The sequence below is a fragment of the Colossoma macropomum genome, unplaced genomic scaffold, assembly GCF_904425465.1.
Source record: "Colossoma macropomum unplaced genomic scaffold, Colossoma_macropomum, whole genome shotgun sequence".
NCBI lineage: Eukaryota > Metazoa > Chordata > Actinopteri > Characiformes > Serrasalmidae > Colossoma > Colossoma macropomum.
The window spans coordinates 33,558,216-33,579,568 of NW_023494799.1; the positions used below are offsets into that span (position 1 = coordinate 33,558,216).

At 37.7% G+C, this 21,353-nt stretch overlaps 1 protein-coding gene across 2 annotated transcripts in view; it reads left to right on the plus strand.

The window, feature by feature from the left end:
- LOC118819012 (A disintegrin and metalloproteinase with thrombospondin motifs 7) overlaps positions 1-21,353 on the plus strand; it is a 114,088-nt gene that overhangs the window by 21,470 nt on the left and 71,265 nt on the right. For both annotated transcript variants that reach the window (XM_036586604.1, XM_036586605.1), the window contains exons 8-11: positions 737-880; positions 10,497-10,641; positions 18,760-18,852; positions 19,072-19,217. In XM_036586604.1, the coding sequence (XP_036442497.1) occupies positions 737-880; positions 10,497-10,641; positions 18,760-18,852; positions 19,072-19,217 (528 nt within the window). The remainder of the gene's footprint in view (positions 1-736; positions 881-10,496; positions 10,642-18,759; positions 18,853-19,071; positions 19,218-21,353) is intronic.

The window sequence follows — 21,353 nt, forward strand, 5'->3', positions numbered from 1 at the left end:
AAGCCAAACATTACACATACACCCATTCAACATCTTTGTACATAAAATACAATAGCTTATTACATCAATAATAAGTAGGCAATATTGCTTTGCTGTGCAGAAGAAAGGGAGAGCTAGGGCGCCCCGAAGGACCCCCCACCAACCGTTTTCCGTCCCCTCTGTACTCTTCGTCTATCTACTTAAACTGTATATGCATGATTTTTTGCAATATGATCTCCACCCATATTTTGGGTGGGGCCTGGATGATACACAGTGATAAAATCTCAACATTTTAAAATTAAAAGTTGTAATAAAAGCAGAGACTGGACACACTACAGAAATGTATCTTTAGTTGTTGAGGCTTTTTTGTAGTTTTCTGGTAAATATATTGTGTCTGCTTTTTTTCTGATATTGAAAAATGAGTAGATTGTATTACATGGCCATTTTATCTAGAAATTAAAGGAATGACAGCTGGTACTATAAAGTAAATGTACATGTAATTTATGCATGACTTACTGTGCTTTTAATTATGTAGGGAATTACATTTAAATAACCGTTTAATGTAAATTAAATGTATAGCAGAATCACAATAGTAACCCTAGATTTCTGAGGCTTAATAAATTCCTACAGCTGCAGGACATTGTGAAAAGACTGGGAAGTGAATGATGTGACCGCATCATGAATGGCTTCCTCTTTGACCACTCTTTGATGTGGTCGGTTCAGCTGTTTTGGTATTCACTCTGCTCTTGTGTTGCAGCTTTGGGGTTCAGCATGATGGAAATGGAAACGACTGTGAGCCGATTGGGAAAAGGCCGTTCGTCATGTCTCCACAGCTACTGTATGGGACCTCCCCGCCCAACTGGTCTCGCTGCAGCCGCCAGTACATCACCCGCTTCCTCGAGTGAGTGCCATGCTGCTTGAATCTCTCTCTTTCTCTCATTCTCATCATCTTTTTTATGTATCTGTCAGTTTTTCCACTCCCCTCTGAAAGAGACAAGTAATTTCAGGCCAGCTGTAGGCACTCTAATATCTGCTTGAGATGGACTAATTACAGGTTGTAACACACTTGTTGGATGCCACAGGGCTGACCTGAGTACATGTTAACAGATAAACACCAAAGACATTTCTTTCATAGCAGTTGCTACTCATCTTTATATAAAGAAGAATTTATATGAGTGAAGGGCGGTTCATTTTAAATGTGTTATTCTTCTGATTCAGCTCCATATTTACTCTAAAAAAATTGAGGTGCCCAGAAATGTTCTTTGGTAAGATGGCTCTCTAAAGAGCCCTTTAATGGATGGTTTTTAAAAACACTCATTTAGTTGAGAGTGGAGATGTGAACTTTGGCAAATTCTTTTGAATAAAAAACATTTTTTGTAAGTTAGTGATTAATCGTTAACTGATAAACCTAAATTTGTAGACAGCACTCATGAAAACATCAAACACAACACTTGTTTTATATAAAAAGGCTTTAGGCTTTATTGAATGAAAAAAGCAGCCTAACTTAACTGATATGGCAGTAAAGTAATGTTGTCTACTTACTTACATTTACCGCATATTATTAGCCTAAGTTAACAAACATAACCTATATGGCCTGACTGGGGCTAGCGTAAAGTTTATAGACATAATTTATACAGCAATCAGCATAAAGTCAGTGGTTTGCAGCTTTTAAGCTTTTCGTCATGAGACTATCTACACAGGCTAACCTTTAGCTAATAAACACATTTGTAGGCTATAGCTTAAGGCTAAACTCAGCAGAAGAATGGGACATTTAAGAGTCAGTTGTTGCCTACATTAGCACTGTGGCCCCATTTACACTTGACATTAACATTCATCCTGGGATCATAAGTGGGCAGTGCTAAATACAGATATGGACAGTGTACAGTGCATCTTGAAGGTCTTATTCAGACTGTCAGCCCAAATCCAAATCTAAATTGTATCCAGATTGATTTTTGATAGTCTGGACAGCAAAAAAGTACATGAAATCCGATTTTTGCAAATTAGATCCAAACCATATTTGGAGGTGGTTTGAAATGTGATTCCAAACAGATTTTTTACAGATTCATCGTAGATTGGATGCTCTTGTCACTCAAATCAGATTTAAAAGCGTCTTTTGCATCACTCGCAACACTACAAACAAGGACGATGTCAAATTCAGAGTGACGGAAGTGCTGGGTTTCAAGAAGAGCGCCAAAGATCATGCTTCTGCCAGAGAATTTGTTTTGGAGTTTGGAGGGCACGATTGTGCACCTCCATCTCTCCTGCATCCATGTTTGAAATCCACGCCACCAATCTAGCACAGTGAGAGCCATTATCCACAAATGGAGAAAACTTGGAACAGTGGTGAACCTTCCCAGGAGTGACTAGCCTACTAAAATTTCACAAAGAGCACATCAATGACTTATCCAGGAGGACACACAAAAACCCAGACAAACATCTAAAGAACTGCAGGCCTCACTTGCCACCACCTTAAGAACATCATACCAACAGTCAAACATGGCAGTGGTAGTGTGATGGTCTGGGGCTGCTTTGCTTCTGCAGGACCTGGACGACTTGTCATAATTGATGGAACAATGAATTCTGCTCTCTATCAGAAAATCAGAAAAAGCAGGCTGTCTGCCCATCAGTTTGTGACCTAAAGCTCAGTTGCAGTTTGGTTATGCAGCAGGACAAAGATCCGAAGCACACAAGCAAGTCTGCCTCTGAATGGCCCAAAAGAACCAAGATTCAGGTTTAGGACTGGCCAAGTCAAAGTCCTGGATTAAATCCTGTTGAGATGCTGTGGCAAGACCTGAACCGGGCAGTTCATGCTTGAAAACCCTCTAGTGTAGCTGAATTAAAACAATACTGTGGAGCAAAGTTGGCCAGAATTCCTCCACAGCCATGTAAAAGATTGTAAGTTTATGTAAGTTAATGTCGAGGGCACAACCAGTTGTTAGGTTTTAGAGGGAAATTACTTTTTCACATGGGTAAGTTTTGAATAAATCTTTATCTTTGATAAATGGAATAGTCATTTAAAAGCTGTATTTTGTGTGTACTTGTGTTGTCTGTCTTATTTTAAAATTAATTGGTTGATTTTAAACATTTAAATGTGACAAATTAGCAAAAAGTAGAAGTCGAGTGGGGGGCAAATACTTTTTCACAGCACTGTATGTGCTGCCAAAGGCTGTGTGAACAGCTCTGATTTCCCAGACAGAAACAAAGCTGTGTTGATTCTCCTGTCAAAGTCCCACCAGCTCTGTGGCCCACCAGCTGGAGTGCATCAGGCATGGTGAAGGGTGCCTCAGAGTGGAAGTGGGGAGGATACCTGAGGGACCCTGTTACACAGCAACCAGTAGCCTGGGGCTGACTAATTAAGCTAAGACCAGGCTTGCTTTTCAGCAGCTTAGCTACTGATTTGTCTTAAAACCCTTGCCAGTCATATTTATCACCGGCAATATCAAAAGTGTGGTGTAATTTTATTGTAATTAGGATTCAGCGCAAAGTGAATGCAAGTCAACTGCATTGATTTTGGAAGGTTAGAATCAATAGTAAGTGATGGAGCCCAACCAATATAATGCTGGCTAATAATAGTGGCTGATACTTTCTTTCAACCTGCATGTTTACTGGTTTTGGTAAAAATGTTGCCAATAATGTGCTAATAATTACAAAATTACATACATAAAAATATAAATATGAAATTTTAACTCCTGATATTATTGATTTATCTAAATTTTTAGGTCCTTAAAAAATATAAAATTGTTGCATCAGTTTGTCCCTAATAATTGATTATTTTAAAAATCATTGAGGCATTTTTGTCAAAAAAAATCTAGGGAAATTTTCAGTGTATTGTTTTTATTTTATTTTTCAATAGATGTTTTAAAAACAGGACTACATACATGGGGGTGCTAACAAAAATGAACATTATCGTAGAGGTGTTTTTTTTTCCTGTTTTTGAGTTTATGCCCCTTAATTTGTAAGTTGTTCAACCTTTGCATTCAACTGAAAGTCTGTAGATAAAAGAGGGCATAATTTATTGTGACTTGAATTTATTGAAATTGTCATGTGTGTAGTCTTATTTTGAAGAAATCTTTACATCATTTACATTTTGTGTCATTTCCCAACTGAAACAAATGGAAAAAGTCAAAAGTGCAGAACATGCTGATGCAGAATGTAAATCAAATGTAAATGTTATTAATTAAGTAACTAACTATGTAAATAGTCGTATCATTAAGTATTTACATTACAAGGTATAAAATGACAATAATGACTCCAGGATTAACATTATCGCTGCTGTCTGCAGCTGGATTGATGTTTTATTATTGTCTCACTGTGAAAGTAGTGGTCATTGTTTGGAAAGCTGCTGTGGCACAGCAAATAAGTTAGGAGAGACGCACTCTTAAATTTACTTTGGTTAATTAGTGTTTGTCTTAGAAATTACTTTTTTATCATCCCAATTGGGACTAACTGGACATGTGTTATGAATTTAAATGACAAAGATAAATAAATAACAAATTTATTACAATTTCAGGCAGCTAACAATCAGATTTGACCTTTCTTCGTGGTGGCAGCTTTAACAGGGGAAGATTCTGACTGACCTCTGGCTAAACCATATATGCTGATAAGCATGAGCACATTAATTTTTTATGTGCAGCACTTTATATTGAGGGCAGCTTAAGTGTTTGGAAAGTATTCAGAACATGTTACCCAGATTGTGTAATGCATTATTTCATTGTGTTTCAACTTAATACTTTTAATCAGGTGTTAAGTTATGATAATAGACCTCTAATAAAGTTTTGTCATTTTTTACATCAATATCTAGACAAGCCCTGTGTCTTGGCTGTTTTTTGAATGATATAAAGAGGTGGGTGAAGGGGAATTCCACCAAAATGTTCACTGTTCCTGCACAGTTCAATTGTTAAGATGTAAATACAGTAATTCAGTGGTTTGATGTGAAATGTTGCATTGTACAGAATCTTACCCATGAGATTTCCTGGTGGTGATAGGAAACAGGAGTCTTAATGCAATTGTATATAGTGTCAAAATTTATTTCTATAGTGCTTTTTACAACAGGCATTTTCGCAAAGTAGTTTTACAGACAGTCCAGGTCCAAGCCCCAGTTAGCAAGCCAAAGGTGGCAAGTAAAAAACTCCCTAAGAGCATGAGGAAGAAACTTTGAGAGGAACCAAGTCTTAAAAGAGGAACCCATCCTCCTCCTCTGGTTGATAGCGGATAGCAAAACAATAACACAACAAGAGTAATGTGAATAGAGGAAAGGATTTTACAATTAATCTACAATACTGAATATAGAAAAAAGAGAAAATAAACCAGCTTTTCACTAAACAGAAATATTTAGATTCATCAGTGATAACCAGTGACTACTGTTAGAGGCCTATCAGAGTAACAATGATAAATAAATCTATGAAAATCAGTCACTGTTGCCAGTGAAAACCAGTGACTACTGTTAGGAGCATATCACAGTGAGAATGGGAGTTTATTCCATAAACATCAATGACTACTTTTAGCCATATTAGCCAATAGCCATTTTATTTACTATCCGAAACAACCACTGAACTTCCACGTCTTCTGAGTTTTATATGCAATACTGATGTGTGAAATCTGAAAAAATAAGTTTGCTTTGGGGGCTGTTTTGCCTTACAACATGCTCCATGCACTACCCCACCGTGAAAGCTTTTTTAGGCCAAAAGCTTACCTCGGGCATCAGGCAGTGCATTCATAACCATTTCATGCAATTGCTTTCTGTGCAGTAGCTTTAAGAACAGAGGTTCCCATATTTTTGTCTTCAGGGAGCCAAAGTGCAATGTTTCTGGTGGGCCAGAAACACAAAATAATATGAATAAAGAAGGTAGGTAGGTTTCAGATTGAGTTTTTAAAAATTTATCTTTTCATGACATTACACTATATTGAAATTTGTTGCTATAGAAATATTACAGAAATACAGAAAATGAAGGTGAGGGACAACTTTCTGGCAGGCCAAATCAAATGTGCTCACAGGCCTCAATTTGGACAGCCATGTTTTAGAGGCCTCAGACGTCTCGTTCCTTTCAGCAAAACTGAACAATTCTGACTCAGTAAGTTTCTCTGGAATTTCACATCAAACCACTCTGAATGACTTTATTTAGATCTTAACCGTTAAATTATGCAGAAATATTGGAAATATTGCTGTAATTCTCCTTTAACTGAGATTGTTAAGCGTCTGAAACTGAAAAATTGCTACTTTATTCTACATGCAAGTTTAACAATGAACAAGGTACAATAGGTGCAATTTGTCCCAGAGTACTTATTTGGGCATGTTGCATACTACAAAATAGTCTATTTGAAAGTTCTAGGTACTAGGTACTTTTACAAGCAATATTTTGGAATACTAGCTACTTGATAAACTTTGTTTTTACTTAACAGTGAAACAAAATGAAACGTGACTCAGTTTCCAGTTCAGACCGATTACTACAGCAGTTATGAATGAGTTGTGGCTGATCGAAAGCTGGTTATGGCATTGCTGCTGCAGTTGTAGTATATGGCAGCTCAATTAAGGGAAGATCCCCCCCGCCTGTTACAATCTGTATATCTCCCAGTGGCACAGTATAAAGGCTTCCGCAGACCCTTGGCTGGGGTCCGTGTCCTCCCCCGTGCAGCAAAGATGTCTGATGAATCATCCACTCCTCACCCTCCCCTGCAGAAAGAACAGCACAGAGAACAATGTGCCATTGTAGCTTACTGTTGTGTTCTTAGGAGAGCCCGTGCTGGATGGCCTGGCTACTGTAGATGCTGGCATTTGTCAGAGATGGAATGTGTTGTGAAGAGGTGGGGCTGGACGCTCTGGGGTTTGGATGAATTACAGACAGATGGCATGTGTCCAGACACAATTCCTCGCTGCTGAGGAGCCAAGAAGATAACAGTAGTGATACATAACTCATAGCTGAGGCATGTAGAGTTTAAAAACATGAAGAATTTAAGGTCAACGATCAAAATTGTGCTTATTAATCTCGTTAGTACATGCACATGATCATGTTGAGTATGATTCATCATGTCATATAATTTAAAAGACAACATTCTCTTTTTCCTGTAATCTTCCAACAAAATGTAATGACTTTTCCTGACTCTAAAACATCTGATTTTTGATTATGCCACTGGGCAGCAGCTGGCAGGGAAAAATAATGTAAGCCAATCATGTTTCATCTCTTACTCTCACCAACCCACCTATCATTGATTGAAAAACACTCAGCTAGCTCAAAGACCTTTTTACTTAGGTCTGCACCACAGGTGCTGAATTGGATATTGTGTTGTGCCAATCTGGAGGTGGTGTGAGCAGGTTGAGACAAGTTTCACGCATGCATTTATGGAAAAGGTTTGGGTCTCTATTGACTTCTAGTGTTTATTTAGCAACATTATCCTTTTAGCTCCAGTTTTAAACTAAAGGTGCAAAATTTAGACACTAAATGTTTTCAGTGATCGACTACATCTGCCATAAGTGGGAAATTGTGTGATTTATTTCACTAAACTGTTCCATTAAACACAATTCTTCTAATTGACCTGTCAACATTTTTTTGCAGAATGCTGGCAAAAATCCAATTCAACCAGTAGCACACTCCCCCTTTTTTTTGGCACTTTTAGGATGGATTGGCCGCCGTTTTTTTTCTTTTTGTCATGTAATCAAGTTAATGTTAGCATGGGTGGCAAAGTCATTATTTCCAACTTGCTACAACAACATAGTCCAGCACAGAATTTTAAACTGGAAACATTATGTAGTAATAATGAACTCCAACCAAAATTCATTAGAATGAGATTTTTGTCACCATTCTGTAAAGGTTGTCCAATCTTGCAACAGTAATGAGTATTCCTAGACAAAGAATAGATGTGGTCAATTACATTACGTCATTTGGCAGACGCTCTTATCCAGAGCAACTTACAATTTGATCATTTTACACAGGTAGGCGAAGGTAGTAGTGTTAGGAGTCTTGCCCAAGGACTCTTATTGGTATAGTGTAGTGCTTGCTCAGGCGGGGGATTGAACCCCAGTCTACAGCGTAGAAGGCAGAGGTGTTACAGATCTCATCGGTCAAAGTGCTAATTGCTGTCATATTCCAAATGGTAACCAAATGGAGGAAAAAAAGGTTTATTGTAGGTTAATATAATGACAGTGTTTGAATGATTTTTTGGTCAATTCAATATGAAATGTTCACTGTATTATATGTTAGCTGGCATTTAAAAAAAATGTGTTAAAAATAAAAAAATAGGAAAAATTTCTGCAAATGGGCCTTACAGGTTTCTGATATAATAGTGACGATGTGAAAAATGTTGGAACTTTTTGCTCTGTCTCTAATCTAAGCAGCTGCCTACAGCTGCAGCACCTTATAGCTTTTCCAGATGATCAGAGCAAAGCGTTCAGCTCGCAGCTGACCTTCCTTCTTAGTAACTTTCCAAGTGCTTTCCTATTCATGATTTAAATACGGACTGAATTTCAACTGAGATGTTTACCATTTTCTCTTTCTCTTTGCTATGAGCTGCCTGTCTTCTTTACAATACAATTATGTTGTATCTAACGTGGTGGCACCTTGTCATGCTTGGTAGAAGGATGGTTTTATTAGAAACCAAAAAACTGCTATCAATCCAGCCATGCAGTGTAATTTAACTTCTGACTTTTAGCTGGAGTGAGCCTTCCAACATATTAAAACAGGCATTATTTCATACTTAATATGTTGTTTTCTTAGAAATGATCAGAGAGCTATTAATTCTCTTACTATGAATTCATATGCTAGCCTTCGAAAATATTTTTAAAAAGGACATTAATGCAAATGGATGCAGAAATAAGTCCTTTTAATTAGTCTGAAGTGAGAGCTGTAAAAAATGCCCAGGGGAATGGATCGTGATGGCATTAATGTCTCTGCTGATTAACTTAGGCTGGCTTATGTAATGATGTGCAGAGCCTGGTCCTTAATCTTGAGTCAAGAGCTCATCTTGAAGAAGGAGCAGCAATTATAGCCTACACCCTCTTTTTTTATGTCTGTTACATTAAGCTTGCATTGATTCTGCACAGGCAGATTCAGTGCTAGGCCTCAGCCTGGCCTCCACAACCTCCAAACCATACATTCAAGTCTCCTTTCGAAGGGTCTGAAATGCATGGGTGCATCATGATGCATCGATCTGGAGGTGGCAACTCAGTCTTGAATGATATAACTGGTTATAAATGACTCTAAGAAATATTTGCTAACAGTTCATTTGAAGGCTATGTACATCAAAACGCATGCATAACGATAATGTAATTATAAAGCAATACTTGAGCATTTATAAACGGCTTATGCAAGTAATCGCAAGATCACATGAGATGTTATATGCATTAAGTGACATTGTATAGACAAACGGGGGCTTAAAATAAAGTGATAGTCATAGAAATAGACATTTGTTCCATTTATAACACTGTCATGAAGCATTCATTTCCAAGCAATGGAACTTACAAGGCAGAAGCCTATTTAAGAACACCATATATAGCATCCAAAGAAAATTTTGATGGCCTTGAACTTAAGCAATAATTTTCATACATATTTTCACATTTTTATGAATATACATCTGCATTACTGTGTGAAAATTAGAGACTGCCCCTCATTTATTTAATTACCAGTCAAAATGGCCACTTCCAAAGTTCAGTCTTAGAAGTTGATTGCATTTTCTGTTTCTCACAGTCCAGGTAATCCAAACACAGTGATGTTGAAGTCTGGACTCTGGGGAACACCAGCAGCTTCTTTCTTTGATTTGCAAATGGTTTTGCTTTCTATTTCCTTTTCTCAGAAGGAGCTTCTTGACAGCTACTCATAGTGTTGTCTTCTCACAGTGGAAGGATGGACAGAAACACTTGTGGATTTTTTTTCAGATCTGAAGCAATAGTGGAGCTTGATTTTCTCCTCTTTCACAAAGACAACAGCTTTAAGTACTGTTTATCTGATAGTGACAGTTTTGGTGGTCTACCAGGACTTTCACAGTTGTGAAGAGTCACATTTTTTCTGTATCTTTTAATCACTTTTTTGAACTCCAGTTTTGGAAATTCCTATTTTTTCATGTATTTCGTTCCGTTGGCTTCCTCCTTTCTTATGCAAGTTGATTATTTTATATCTAATCTCTCTAGAAATGTCATCCAAAAAATGATTAACTTGTACTTAATGGCTGTTTTGACTGGAAATTAAATAAATAAATGGTGGCCTGATATTTGCTCACTATATGTCAAAAATCTTGTACTTCAGTAAAAGTAGATAAACCCTTAGTAAAATATTATTTGTCTGCAACTGTAGAGGTTTCCTTGTCAGAAAGTGTACTTTAATTCAAGTAGAAAGATATTGAATTGATACATGTTGTTCTTAACTTCTGCCTAGTGCTGAAGTTAGAAGAATAATGGTGGAATGAATTCTTGGTGCTACTACTGTCTATGACAATGCCTCCTTTTTGCAGCAGTGTTATTTAGGTGAATATTGGAAACAGTATGTGTTTGTGTGTGTGTGTGTGTGTGTGTTTGTGTTTGTGTTTGACAGCCGTGGCTGGGGCTGGTGCTTGGACGACCCTCCTAGCAGGAACAAGCTGGCTGATCATTTAGTGCTGCCTGGCGTCCTCTACAGCGCCGCCCACCAGTGCAAGCTCCAATATGGCTCCAGCTCACTGCTGTGCGATGACATGGACGTAAGACATCCGCTTCCTCTCTCTCCTCACACCCACATGGATACCTCACACTGCCCCCACAACTGTAAGATGCATAATACACTACTGAAAGAAAACAGGCCAAGGTCCACTGCTGCAGAAGAAAATCTTATATGTACTGTACAGATGGGATGAAAATTTCTACTGTGATATCAGGGACCAATTTTTTTTTTTGGTATTATTACTTAAATAGAAAAATGTTATTGTGGTATAATTAAAATATACTTAAGATGATTACAAAGCACTTTTATTGAACCTCTATCCTCTTTATCACATCAACAAATAATCTAGAATTTAAATAAATACAAAGCACACCAGCACTGCCTCAATTTAACAGTTTACATTATAACTATGTTAACATGCTATGTCCTGGTGACTGTAGCAAGAAGCTGTTCACTTCCACTGTGACTTTTTAAAAAGACAATAATTATTTATAGCTATCAGAATGTAAATTTTGAAACAGTATGATTTTCATTGAGTTTTCACCACAATATACTCTTAACTAGGGGTTGTGAATCACTAAAGCCCACCCCCTATGATAAGCTACCTAAATCTTTTGTGAAATGACTTACTCTAAAACCCATGTGTCAAACACAAAGATGTGGCCCACAACATAATCCTGTCTGGCCTGCTAAAGTATTTTAATTTACTATTAATTTTAGCTCTCGTTTCACAGTGCACTGAACTACAGTCCCCAGCATGAACTGCAACGTAATGTGTGCTCCAACTCTCCTACCCCAACAACAGTCTATGGGACAGCGGTTCAGTTCTACACAGTTACGCACCAATTCTATCACCAAACAACAAACTGCTCTTCATCCAATATAAACACTTAATGTTAGCTCAGCAGCTCAGAAATTGAGCCCAAGTCTTAATGAACTTGCAGCAAAGAAAAGATGCCAGGTGTCTAGTTTAAGCATATAGATAGGTTTAAAAGACTGAGCTCCTGGGGACATTTAACTTTAGAATATTTCAAGTATTCATGTAATATTTCAAGGTCTACTACAAGCGCCAATGTTTTACTGTTGAAGTTTCAGCGTATTTTGAAAAAACAATGGTCATTTTGTTTTTTTTGCAAAATGTTAACTTAAAATGAAATAAAAACATAGTCGTTCTCTGGCCCAAAGATTTGTTGAGATTTTTTAATATGGCCTTTTTTAGTGGTTGAGTTTGACACCCCTGTTCTAATATATCACATTTTATGACTATTCATTGCATATTATTCCTCAAAAAAAACCCACTTCATTCTTTTTCTATTAAAACTGTTGTAAATCTTTTTCTTTGCCAGGGAAGTCTTTATTCGAGAGCGCGCTGTCCATCAGTCTGCAGTAGCTCAGTATGAAAACAGACCTAGCATAGAGGCTTTTATACTGTGTATTTCTCTTGCAGCTATTGATACATCTGCTGAGAATTATGTCTGGAAAATAGATATTCTGTTGGAAACACATACAGTTAGCTGTTTGAAGCTAAAGTACAAAAAACATTCTGTTGTAAGTCAAGAAATACATGATCAGCCATTGGAGACTCAAAAAGTTGATAGTTGAGATAGACATCTGCTAGCCATGTGATACATCATTGATGAGCTTATAAAATAAGAGAAATATACACAATATACTAAAGAAAGACAATATTTTTCTCAGAGCAAAATAGAATTTTGAAGCAGACAAATCAACATTCAAAAAATAATGTTTTGACATTTAACAAATGCGTTTATTCAGGGCAATTTACAGTGGCAAGTAAATGTAATGTCAGATGTTGTGACTGATTGGAGTCTTGTTGGTATATCATATGTGTTTCTGATTCTTGAATGGTCGGACCAAACCCCACTTACTATGCACAGCATGAATGTTATCCACTGCACTATTCGACCATTCCTAACAATAACCCCACTGACAGAAACTTTGATCTCACCAGAAAGTTATAATTATTTCATAAAATATAATAAATATATGATAAAATATTGATTCTTGGGCCTCTCTTGAGCCAACATATTAAAAATCTCCCATCCCTAATTAAAACCTTATATAGATGAGGTAAAAACAAAAAAAAAACAAAAAGCTTGGGGTATTGTTTTTATAATCTATATTCCAGTACTGCATAAATAGTTCCGCCATTCACAGAATATCAGTCATAGAATCATGATCTAATTGAATCATGGAAGTCAGACGTGTATACAATAGAAACTGTCCTGAAATTGTTTAAAGAAATGATTGCACTGTGTTTTTATTTTATGTATACATTGGAGGAGGCATGAACTGCCCTTGACACTAACAGACGGGCCTACCACAGCGCTAATGGGCTTTAATTAGTATCAAACCTGGAAAGAATCTGTTCTAAAAATGAAAGAAAAAAAATCACACATACTGATCTGTCAATCAAACGGCTTTGTTTATAGATTAACGTGATGCCTCTCTAATCACTGACTCATATCTCATTAGAGACCGTTAGACTTTAGTTTATCGGCAACTTAACAGTAAAACATTTTGACAGAATGTGAGTATCCACATGTGCTAGCGGCTGACGCTAATGGAGTGATTTGTTTGAACTACCCATTCTGCAGAGTCAAACTGTGAAGATGAAGTTTTTCTTAGCTCACTCGAGAGGGATTCTTAACACAACAGAGGTGACCGAGCGTTCGCTCATTTATCACCCATTGGCGTTGCACTGATTCAGTAGTGTTTACTCAGATAACTGAGACTGAACAAACTCCCAGCATGGAAAAGCACTATTACTTAATGCCTGCCACAGCTGACGGGCCGGTGGGAGATGGAGATGATTTAAGACATCCTGCTGCTCACTGAGCCCTGAGTTTGATCTCATTAGAGAGATCCCGTGAAGTAAGCAGTTTTGCTACCATGCCCGCGGTACAGTTGTTTCTTCCTGTACTAATGAGAACAGAATAGAGGAGCCCTCTCTTCTTTCAGTGATGTGAGAGCGTGCAGATTTGGCAGCTCCCAGGGATCTAGCAGGAAGAAAATAGAGACTGGACCACACACATCTCCACTGCCTGACAGGAAGTCTCTGCCTCTACTTACACTGATACCATAGGTTTCTCAGCGTGATATTGTTGAAAGATATCCGGTTTTACTGCAAAACAAGAATGTCATCAACTAAGCCTAGATTATGTTACAATTCACTTTTGGCTTGGGGTAAAAATGCTTCATTTTAACCCTAAATTAAGAATTAGTGTTATTATTAAGTGTTGTCTGGTGACAATATGGATAGTGACCAGAATATCCTGTCTATTGTTTGAGTCTTTAAGCTTCTGAATAGCTTGGTCATGGTTCATCTGATTGAATCCATTCAACTTGTATCTTATTCCTCTTTTACCTTCAGCTGTTCCAAGCATAATGGTCTTTTCCAATGAATTGGTTCTTCTCAGAAATTTTTCTCAACGTTCAAAGGCATGTTTACTGTCCAGCTTTCACCTCCATAAAGAACCACAGAGAAGACCACAGCCTGAACACTTCTGATCTTTTATCTGTAGATCCATATTCTTGCACTAGAAGATTTTTCATCCTTGTACTGCCGAGTGCCACTCTGTGTCATATTTCTTGATTGCTGTATCCTCTGTTGTTAATAATTGATCCAAGAAGCCAGAAGCTGTCTACCATTTCCACATCTTCATCATCTTTGGTAAAGTCAGCAGCGTTTCCTGTTGTCATGACCTTAGACTTCTTCATATTGAGCTGCAGTCCCCCCTTACGCTCAACTTTTCTTATAAAAGCCTTCAGGTCTTCCAGTGTTGTGTCCTAAACGTATTGAAGGTTATTGATGTTTCTTTCAGCAATCCACAATCATCTTCCTCCAGTCCTGCTTCTCCCGTTAGCAACTGGTTAAAAACACTCATATATATCATGAATTATATCATGTTTTATGAATTATATCATGTTTATTCTATCAAAATGAAAGCATTTGATTTTGCTTCATATTCACAAAATTTCTAAACAAATGTAAACTACAAGCCATAACTCTCATCATAAATCCCCCCCAAAAAATGTTAAAAAAATACTCCAGTATTTTTCCACCGAGTGGCTATGCTCCAATTAAATGAACTTCAATTTTTAAAGATATTTTGAAAAGTTGATAAATCTGTATTGAACTTGTTGGCTACAAGTATCGTTAATGCTGAGGGCTTCAATTTATAATAAGTACCACCGCTAAGATAATGCTAATTTCTGCTAATACTCATTGCTTCTGTGGAATTTTCAGTGATATGTTAGCATGAAAGCATGACTCCGCACACAGGGTGTAATGCTACTTGGGCCATCTCTGCTTAAACAAGAACACCTAAAGCATTTGGAACTTGTAACAGAATTTCAAGTAGCATTTTTTTACATTGTTGTACAGTAGTCCTTTGATAAAGCTAAACTTTGTTTTATAGGTATTATAGGAGTAGCCTGTTAGCTGTCTGCCGAGCTGTTTGGCCTAAACTTTACATGTGATTTATTACAGTAAACATTTTATCTTACTTCATATACGTGAAATATATAAACAGTGAATAAGCCATAACTCTCATTATAAGTACCCATTTTTTATAAAAAAAAAGGTAATATTCCAGCATTTTTCAACCCAATATCTATTTGCTATAGCCAGCGGTCGATTATCACAGACAGTAATTTTGATGTTTTTCCCTGTACTTAAAAAACAGCAGAAAGTCTTGACAGTTGCTGAATAAACAATCAGGTGCTTTTATAGGACAAATTAACCTGTAAATATGCATAATTAAACATTTCAGAGATGAAAATTTGTGGGAATGTGCTACCTGAAAGGGCAGCACAGTCTCAGGCTCCACCTCTGCATTGTTTTTAGAAAAAAAATAAAGAAATGTTAAAGTAACCAGAACTGCTTTTTTACTGTGTTGCTCCAGTGGTCAAAAATGGACAAAACAGCATAAGAACAGCTTTGGTTTTATCTCTCCCATCCTAACACCTGTACTGTTAGAGCAGGTTTGCTGTAGTTTCAGTTAGCCCTCCAACTAACAGTGATTTCCATAATCAATTCATTATGACTTTGATAAATAGGGGAGAGAAAAAGCTCAGCCAGTAGTCTGTCAGTAAGTTAATATTTCATGTTGCACACAATGTTTCTTTCAACAAATTAAAAATGCAAAGAATTATTCCTCCTTTTACACAGTGCTCTTGCTGTCAAAGTAGAGCTAAGTTTTGCACAAGTTTCAGAAAATTCAGAATTAAAGCGAAGTTTTAGCATAGTTTAGACTTTTTCGAGTTATGCATAACCAGGGGCATAGTACATCTTGCAAGAAAACAAAGGAAAGGGAAAATATTATGTATTTATTATGCTGTATTTCTTTATGAGGTTGGCTGGTATGCATTTAAGGGTTAAACAGCTGACAATAGATAAGGTAAGAGTGTGTTGAATAGTCTTTTAGTACTAAATTACCTTTTAGTTTAGTAAGAATTAGACTTAAGTTTAGTATCTGTTCAAAACAATCAATGTAATTAGAGGGAAATTTAAAAGAACAACTAAAACATATTGAAATATAGTTAGTCATTGTTACCAGAATTGCTCAACAAATGGTTTATTGGATGGAACACCTATTAACTACCTACTTTGATGAGCTCACCCTAGCTCATGTCTTTATTTGCATTAGAAAATGAAAGAGGTGCTCCTTTTTCTCCCCCTCTGACTGCCTCTGGTAGAATTTGTGTTTTGCAGGTTAGTGGCTGGGCTAGTTATGATGAACACTGTGTAATAAAAAAAGCTTACTTGCTGCATTAAATCAAATCCTGTGCTACTTTATCAGCTTGTGCTTGATTGAAATGACTGCAGTTGTAGTTAATTGCCATAGATATGGCTAATCACTAGTTAGCTAACTAGCTTGCATTACTACAACACATTTACTGTTTGGCACTTTAGGCTCACCTGTTTTCTGAAAGAACCGGGTCAGAAGTTAGCTGCTCCCTTTTTGTGTTCTCTCTCTGTTTGCCTCTTTCTCTCCACTCATTGCGTTTCTGAAATCCTGATTTTGGTTTCACTTCAGGTCAGAATTGGTGGACAGCCACTAACAGCTCTTGATAGCCAACAATGTACAAGTTACATGAATGAAGGAAACAACAGGCAGATAAGCAGAACTTATCATGGACAATGAAGTCTCATATTATTTCTATAATAACTACAAAGATCTAAATTAGACGCCAAAATCAATTTATTTCCGAGGCTTTTGAAGGGCTCCCAAGCCAGGTTTAGTCAAGTCCATCATTACCTGCAGTCCAACACCTTTGTACATAACCCTGTACTGTAATCTCCTCCATCTTTCAGTCAGGTGATATAAATGGGGAGCCCAAACGTCATGCCAACTGATGAATAAGAATATTCATTGCCAACAATTGTCTGGTTATTGATAATACGTGGATACGTTGTTGCAGCCCTAGTTTCAAATAGGCATAGATCTGAAACTCAGTTCACTCAATTTCAGTTTGATACATACTTATATTGGCAGGATGAAAATGCAATATTCCTTTAAAGCTGTCAGAATGTACTTTGTTTATTGGGACCTTCATTCAAGTTGGAGGTTTGCCAACATTTAAGGCTTCTTGCTGGTTGCAGAATTGCGAGCAGTAGGTCATCATATCTCAATTGTTGTTTATGGAGATGTCAGTTAGCATTACTGGTGAGCGAGATGCATCCCACACCAGCTTTTGTGACAGTCTGATGGCCCTCGCTGATTATACTCTTGGCATACAATGATTGTGCTCCAATCGCCTGCCAAAATGTCACAGACAAACAGCAGGGGGTTTTATCTCTTCAGTCCTCGTTCCCTAGAGACTTCCTGACCTCAGCACTCTTATCAGAGCTGTTAGGCTCAAAGGGGTCATACTGGAGGAAATTGTTTGGTTGCAGAAATGCTTTGTGATAAGGCAATTATGTAGTGAGTGTTAGGGACCAGTCCTGTTCTCCTAGAGGCATTTAGGAGAATCTAAAATGTAGCTCCACATCATCAGACTGTTTGTGAGAAGCAACACATTTTTTGAAACTGACGTATAACACACTGATTTCTGTGGACTGTCATAACCACTACGAGAGTTGAATGACCGTCTGCAAAGTACATCACAAGTGGCAATCTATGGGGTCCAAGCACACCTTATGGAATAATGGATCTTTCAGCGAGATAGACAAAACAAATGATAGGCAGAGTTATTAGAATGGCCTCTGTTTGTAATAATTGTTCAGGAGAAATCTTAAAAGAAAACGTTCATATGCTCAGACATTTTGACATTGGTATGGTAAGGAACTTTCGGCAAATAAATCAAAATACCTGGAAAGCAGTGTAGTTTGCTATGACAAATATTGGCATACTTGTTGAATTCAATGAACTGAATTCAGAGAACTGAATGGAATATCAGTGGAGTAGAAATAATTTCAGAATGCTTAATTGTTAAAATCATTAAAATCTTCTCTGGCGGGCCAAGCCTCTGGACCCCCTACAGGGGGTTGATTTTTGAGCTTGTCACCTTTTCCACTGCTCTCAAGTTTGCATGTCTGAACACTGTAGCCTTGTGATTAGACATTTTACCATATCTGATACTGCATGTGAAACATATGAAATGGGCTGTATCAGTGATAGATGCTTTCTAAAGTGTATTGTTTGTAGTGAATGCATTTAGAGATCTCTCTTTGAATTTGATAGCATTTATGTAGCCTCTGAACAGGAACTGTTGCCCCATTACAGCCCCACTTAAAAAATATCCTAGAATCACCACTGACCACTACCTATGTGAATATAAATGAAACTATACTCCTCTTCCTCATCACTGTGCTCTGATCATCAGTCTGGAGTGAACTACACCTTTAATACTGGCCTTAATAGCATCCACAACATTATCTATTTATTCTGTTACATCTAGTGTGTTATATCATAGCTTCACAAATGTTTAGTGTATTAATGGGGATTGATTTTACAAGGCTAAATGTCATCCATATGCATCATGGCAGAATACACAAGTGTGTGAGAGAGGGTACAAGCCAGAGTTTTAATGTCAGAGGGGCTACAGTACCGTAAAATGTTTGGAAAACAATGTAATACAAGAAATAAACACATATATCTCACATGTAGAACCACATTTTCCACTTGTCTAGAATGTCTGTAGCACTTTATGGTGCACTGTGGATTCCACCTGTCATTCAAAGTTGGACGGAGCGGTGGATGGCACCAAGTGTGGCGAAAACAAGGTAAGCCACATGGATGCTGTGTATGTGTTTGTATGTGTGGACTTTTACCTGCATGAGGCTTACCACTTGTTCTCTGCTCCACTGACGTTTCTTTTCATTTCATCTCTTGCTTCCTTGATCCCTTGCTGTACTTGACAGCTGTGAGCAGGTTTCATTGTTCTTTTTGTACATGCCCTGTGCTTTTGTGACTGACCTTCTGTGTTGGTGGCTTGTCGTCAGTGGTGTTTGAGTGGTGAGTGTGTGGCAGCAGGGCATCCGCTGCAGAAAGTCAATGGCGGTTGGGGGCCGTGGAGTGAGTGGTCTGTCTGTACCAGGACATGCGGGGCAGGGGTGCAGAACGCCCAGAGGGACTGTGACAATCCAGTGTAAGTGAGTCAGCCTTACTTGCAAGACTTCTCTCCTATACAGAAAAAGAAATACATGGACATTTTTTTGTATATTTGAAATATGTTTGAAATATATTGTTTCATTCTGAAATGTAGTCCACCCAAAAGTATATTAAGTAAAAAAGCTTTTTTGGCCATTTTACATGTTCACTATATGGCCAAAAGTATGTAGACTACCCTCCTAATTGTTGCATCCAGGTGTTTCAGCCATACCCATTTCTAACAGGTGTATAAAATCAAGCACATAGCTATGCAGTCTTCATAGACAACCATTGGCATTAGAGTGGGTAATACCTCAGAGCTCAGTGACTTTAAACGTGTCACTGTCATAGCATGCCTTTGCCCCAAGTCAGTTTATGAAATTACTGCCAGCTAGATCTACCCCGGTCAACTGTAGGCGCTTTTACTGTGAAATCACTACAGAGTTCCAAACTGCCTTTGGAAGCATCGTCAGCTCAAGAACTGTGCTTCGGGACTCTTCATGAAATGGGTTTCCATGGCTGAGTAGCTGCACACAAGCCTAAGATCACTATGCGCAATGCCAAGTGTCGGCTAGAGTGATGTAAAGCATGCCACCACTAGACTCTGGAGCAGTGGAAATGTGTTCTCTGGGGTGATGAATCACGCTTCACTATCTGGCAATCTGATGGACACATCTGGGTTTTGCAAATGCTGGAGAAAACTACTTATTGGAATGCATAATGCCAACAGTAAAGTTTGGTGGAGGAGGGATAATAGTCTGGGGCTGTTTTCCAGGCCGAATTTTGTCCCCAAGCTTACTAATGTCAGCTGTATCCCAAAGTATCCAGTATAGTCTCTGTTTTGTGCAGTGCTGGCTGAAATAATTTATGCTAATAGTCAGACTAGTTTGTCCATCATAGGTGCAGTTAGAGGAGGTGGAAATATTGACTTAGTATTTTTAAAAAGTCATCATCATTTCCAGAACATTAGTCATTACTCAGAGATACTAAGTACAAACACGTGGTTAAGAGCAACAGAGACAAAATCGCAGCTGTCTGCGAAATGGGCTTTCATTATTGTAAAGCTCTTTCACACTGAACGTGCAGTACTTCATCCTGTCCTCATTCCTAGCAGTGCTTGGCAGCACCCATACCAGGTTGAGCCCATAATTTGTGTGCTTATCAGCTGTGCCATATAAACTATTGAGTTATTTTTAATCTGTGCTGTATAGAATAGTCTGTGTAACGTGTAGAGTTAAATGGTCTGCATTTTTTCCTAAACAGTACTACTGCTAAGAAAGAAAGAGAGCTTGTGTGTGTGCGTGCGTGTATGTGTGTGTGTGTGTGTGTGTGCGCATATGTTTTTGTTTTGAGTGTCATTAAATGTGCAGTAATTATGGTCTGGAGAAAGGATAAAAAAATAAAAACAAAAAAACGGAAAACCAACATTATCTCATCAGACCTTTCCTCGTAATCTCCACAATGATGAATAATGCTGAAGCCTCATGGTAATACCAAATATTTGCGTCACCGCTCTTATCTTTTAGGTTATAGTAGGAATAGCTTCACTTTATCTTTGCTGGTTCTAACTAAAACAACATGTTTTTGAGGCTGGGAATATCAGTGTGCAGATAAATTGCACATATATTACTGTGCAAATGACCACTAAGTACAAGCTATTCATTTTTCAGGAGATAAGATATAAAATAATGCACTTGCATAAGGAAGCAGAAAGCAATACGTGAGTAATAAGAAAAAACATTTTTCTCATAACTGGAGAAAAAAAAGCTAAACGATGTAGAGAAAATGGGACTCCTAACAATTTGTACAAGGCTTGGCAGACCACCAAAAGAAAGAAAATCAAGCTGCACTCTTGCTTTAATTCAGAAAAGATCCACAGGTGTTTCTGTCCATCCTTCTACTGTAAAAAGACAAGTCAGGTCTATGGATTGATGGGTATAAGAAAAGGAAGCAAAAAAGGGAAATTTTTAATCAAACAAAGAAGCTGCTGGTCTTCTCATAACAAGAGACTGACCATCCCAGAGTCCAGACCTCATTACTGAATATGTTTGGGATTACTTGATAACAGAAAATGCAACCAACTTCTAAGACTGAACTTTGGAGGTGTAAAAAAAAAACCAGCAGATTTCTTTGA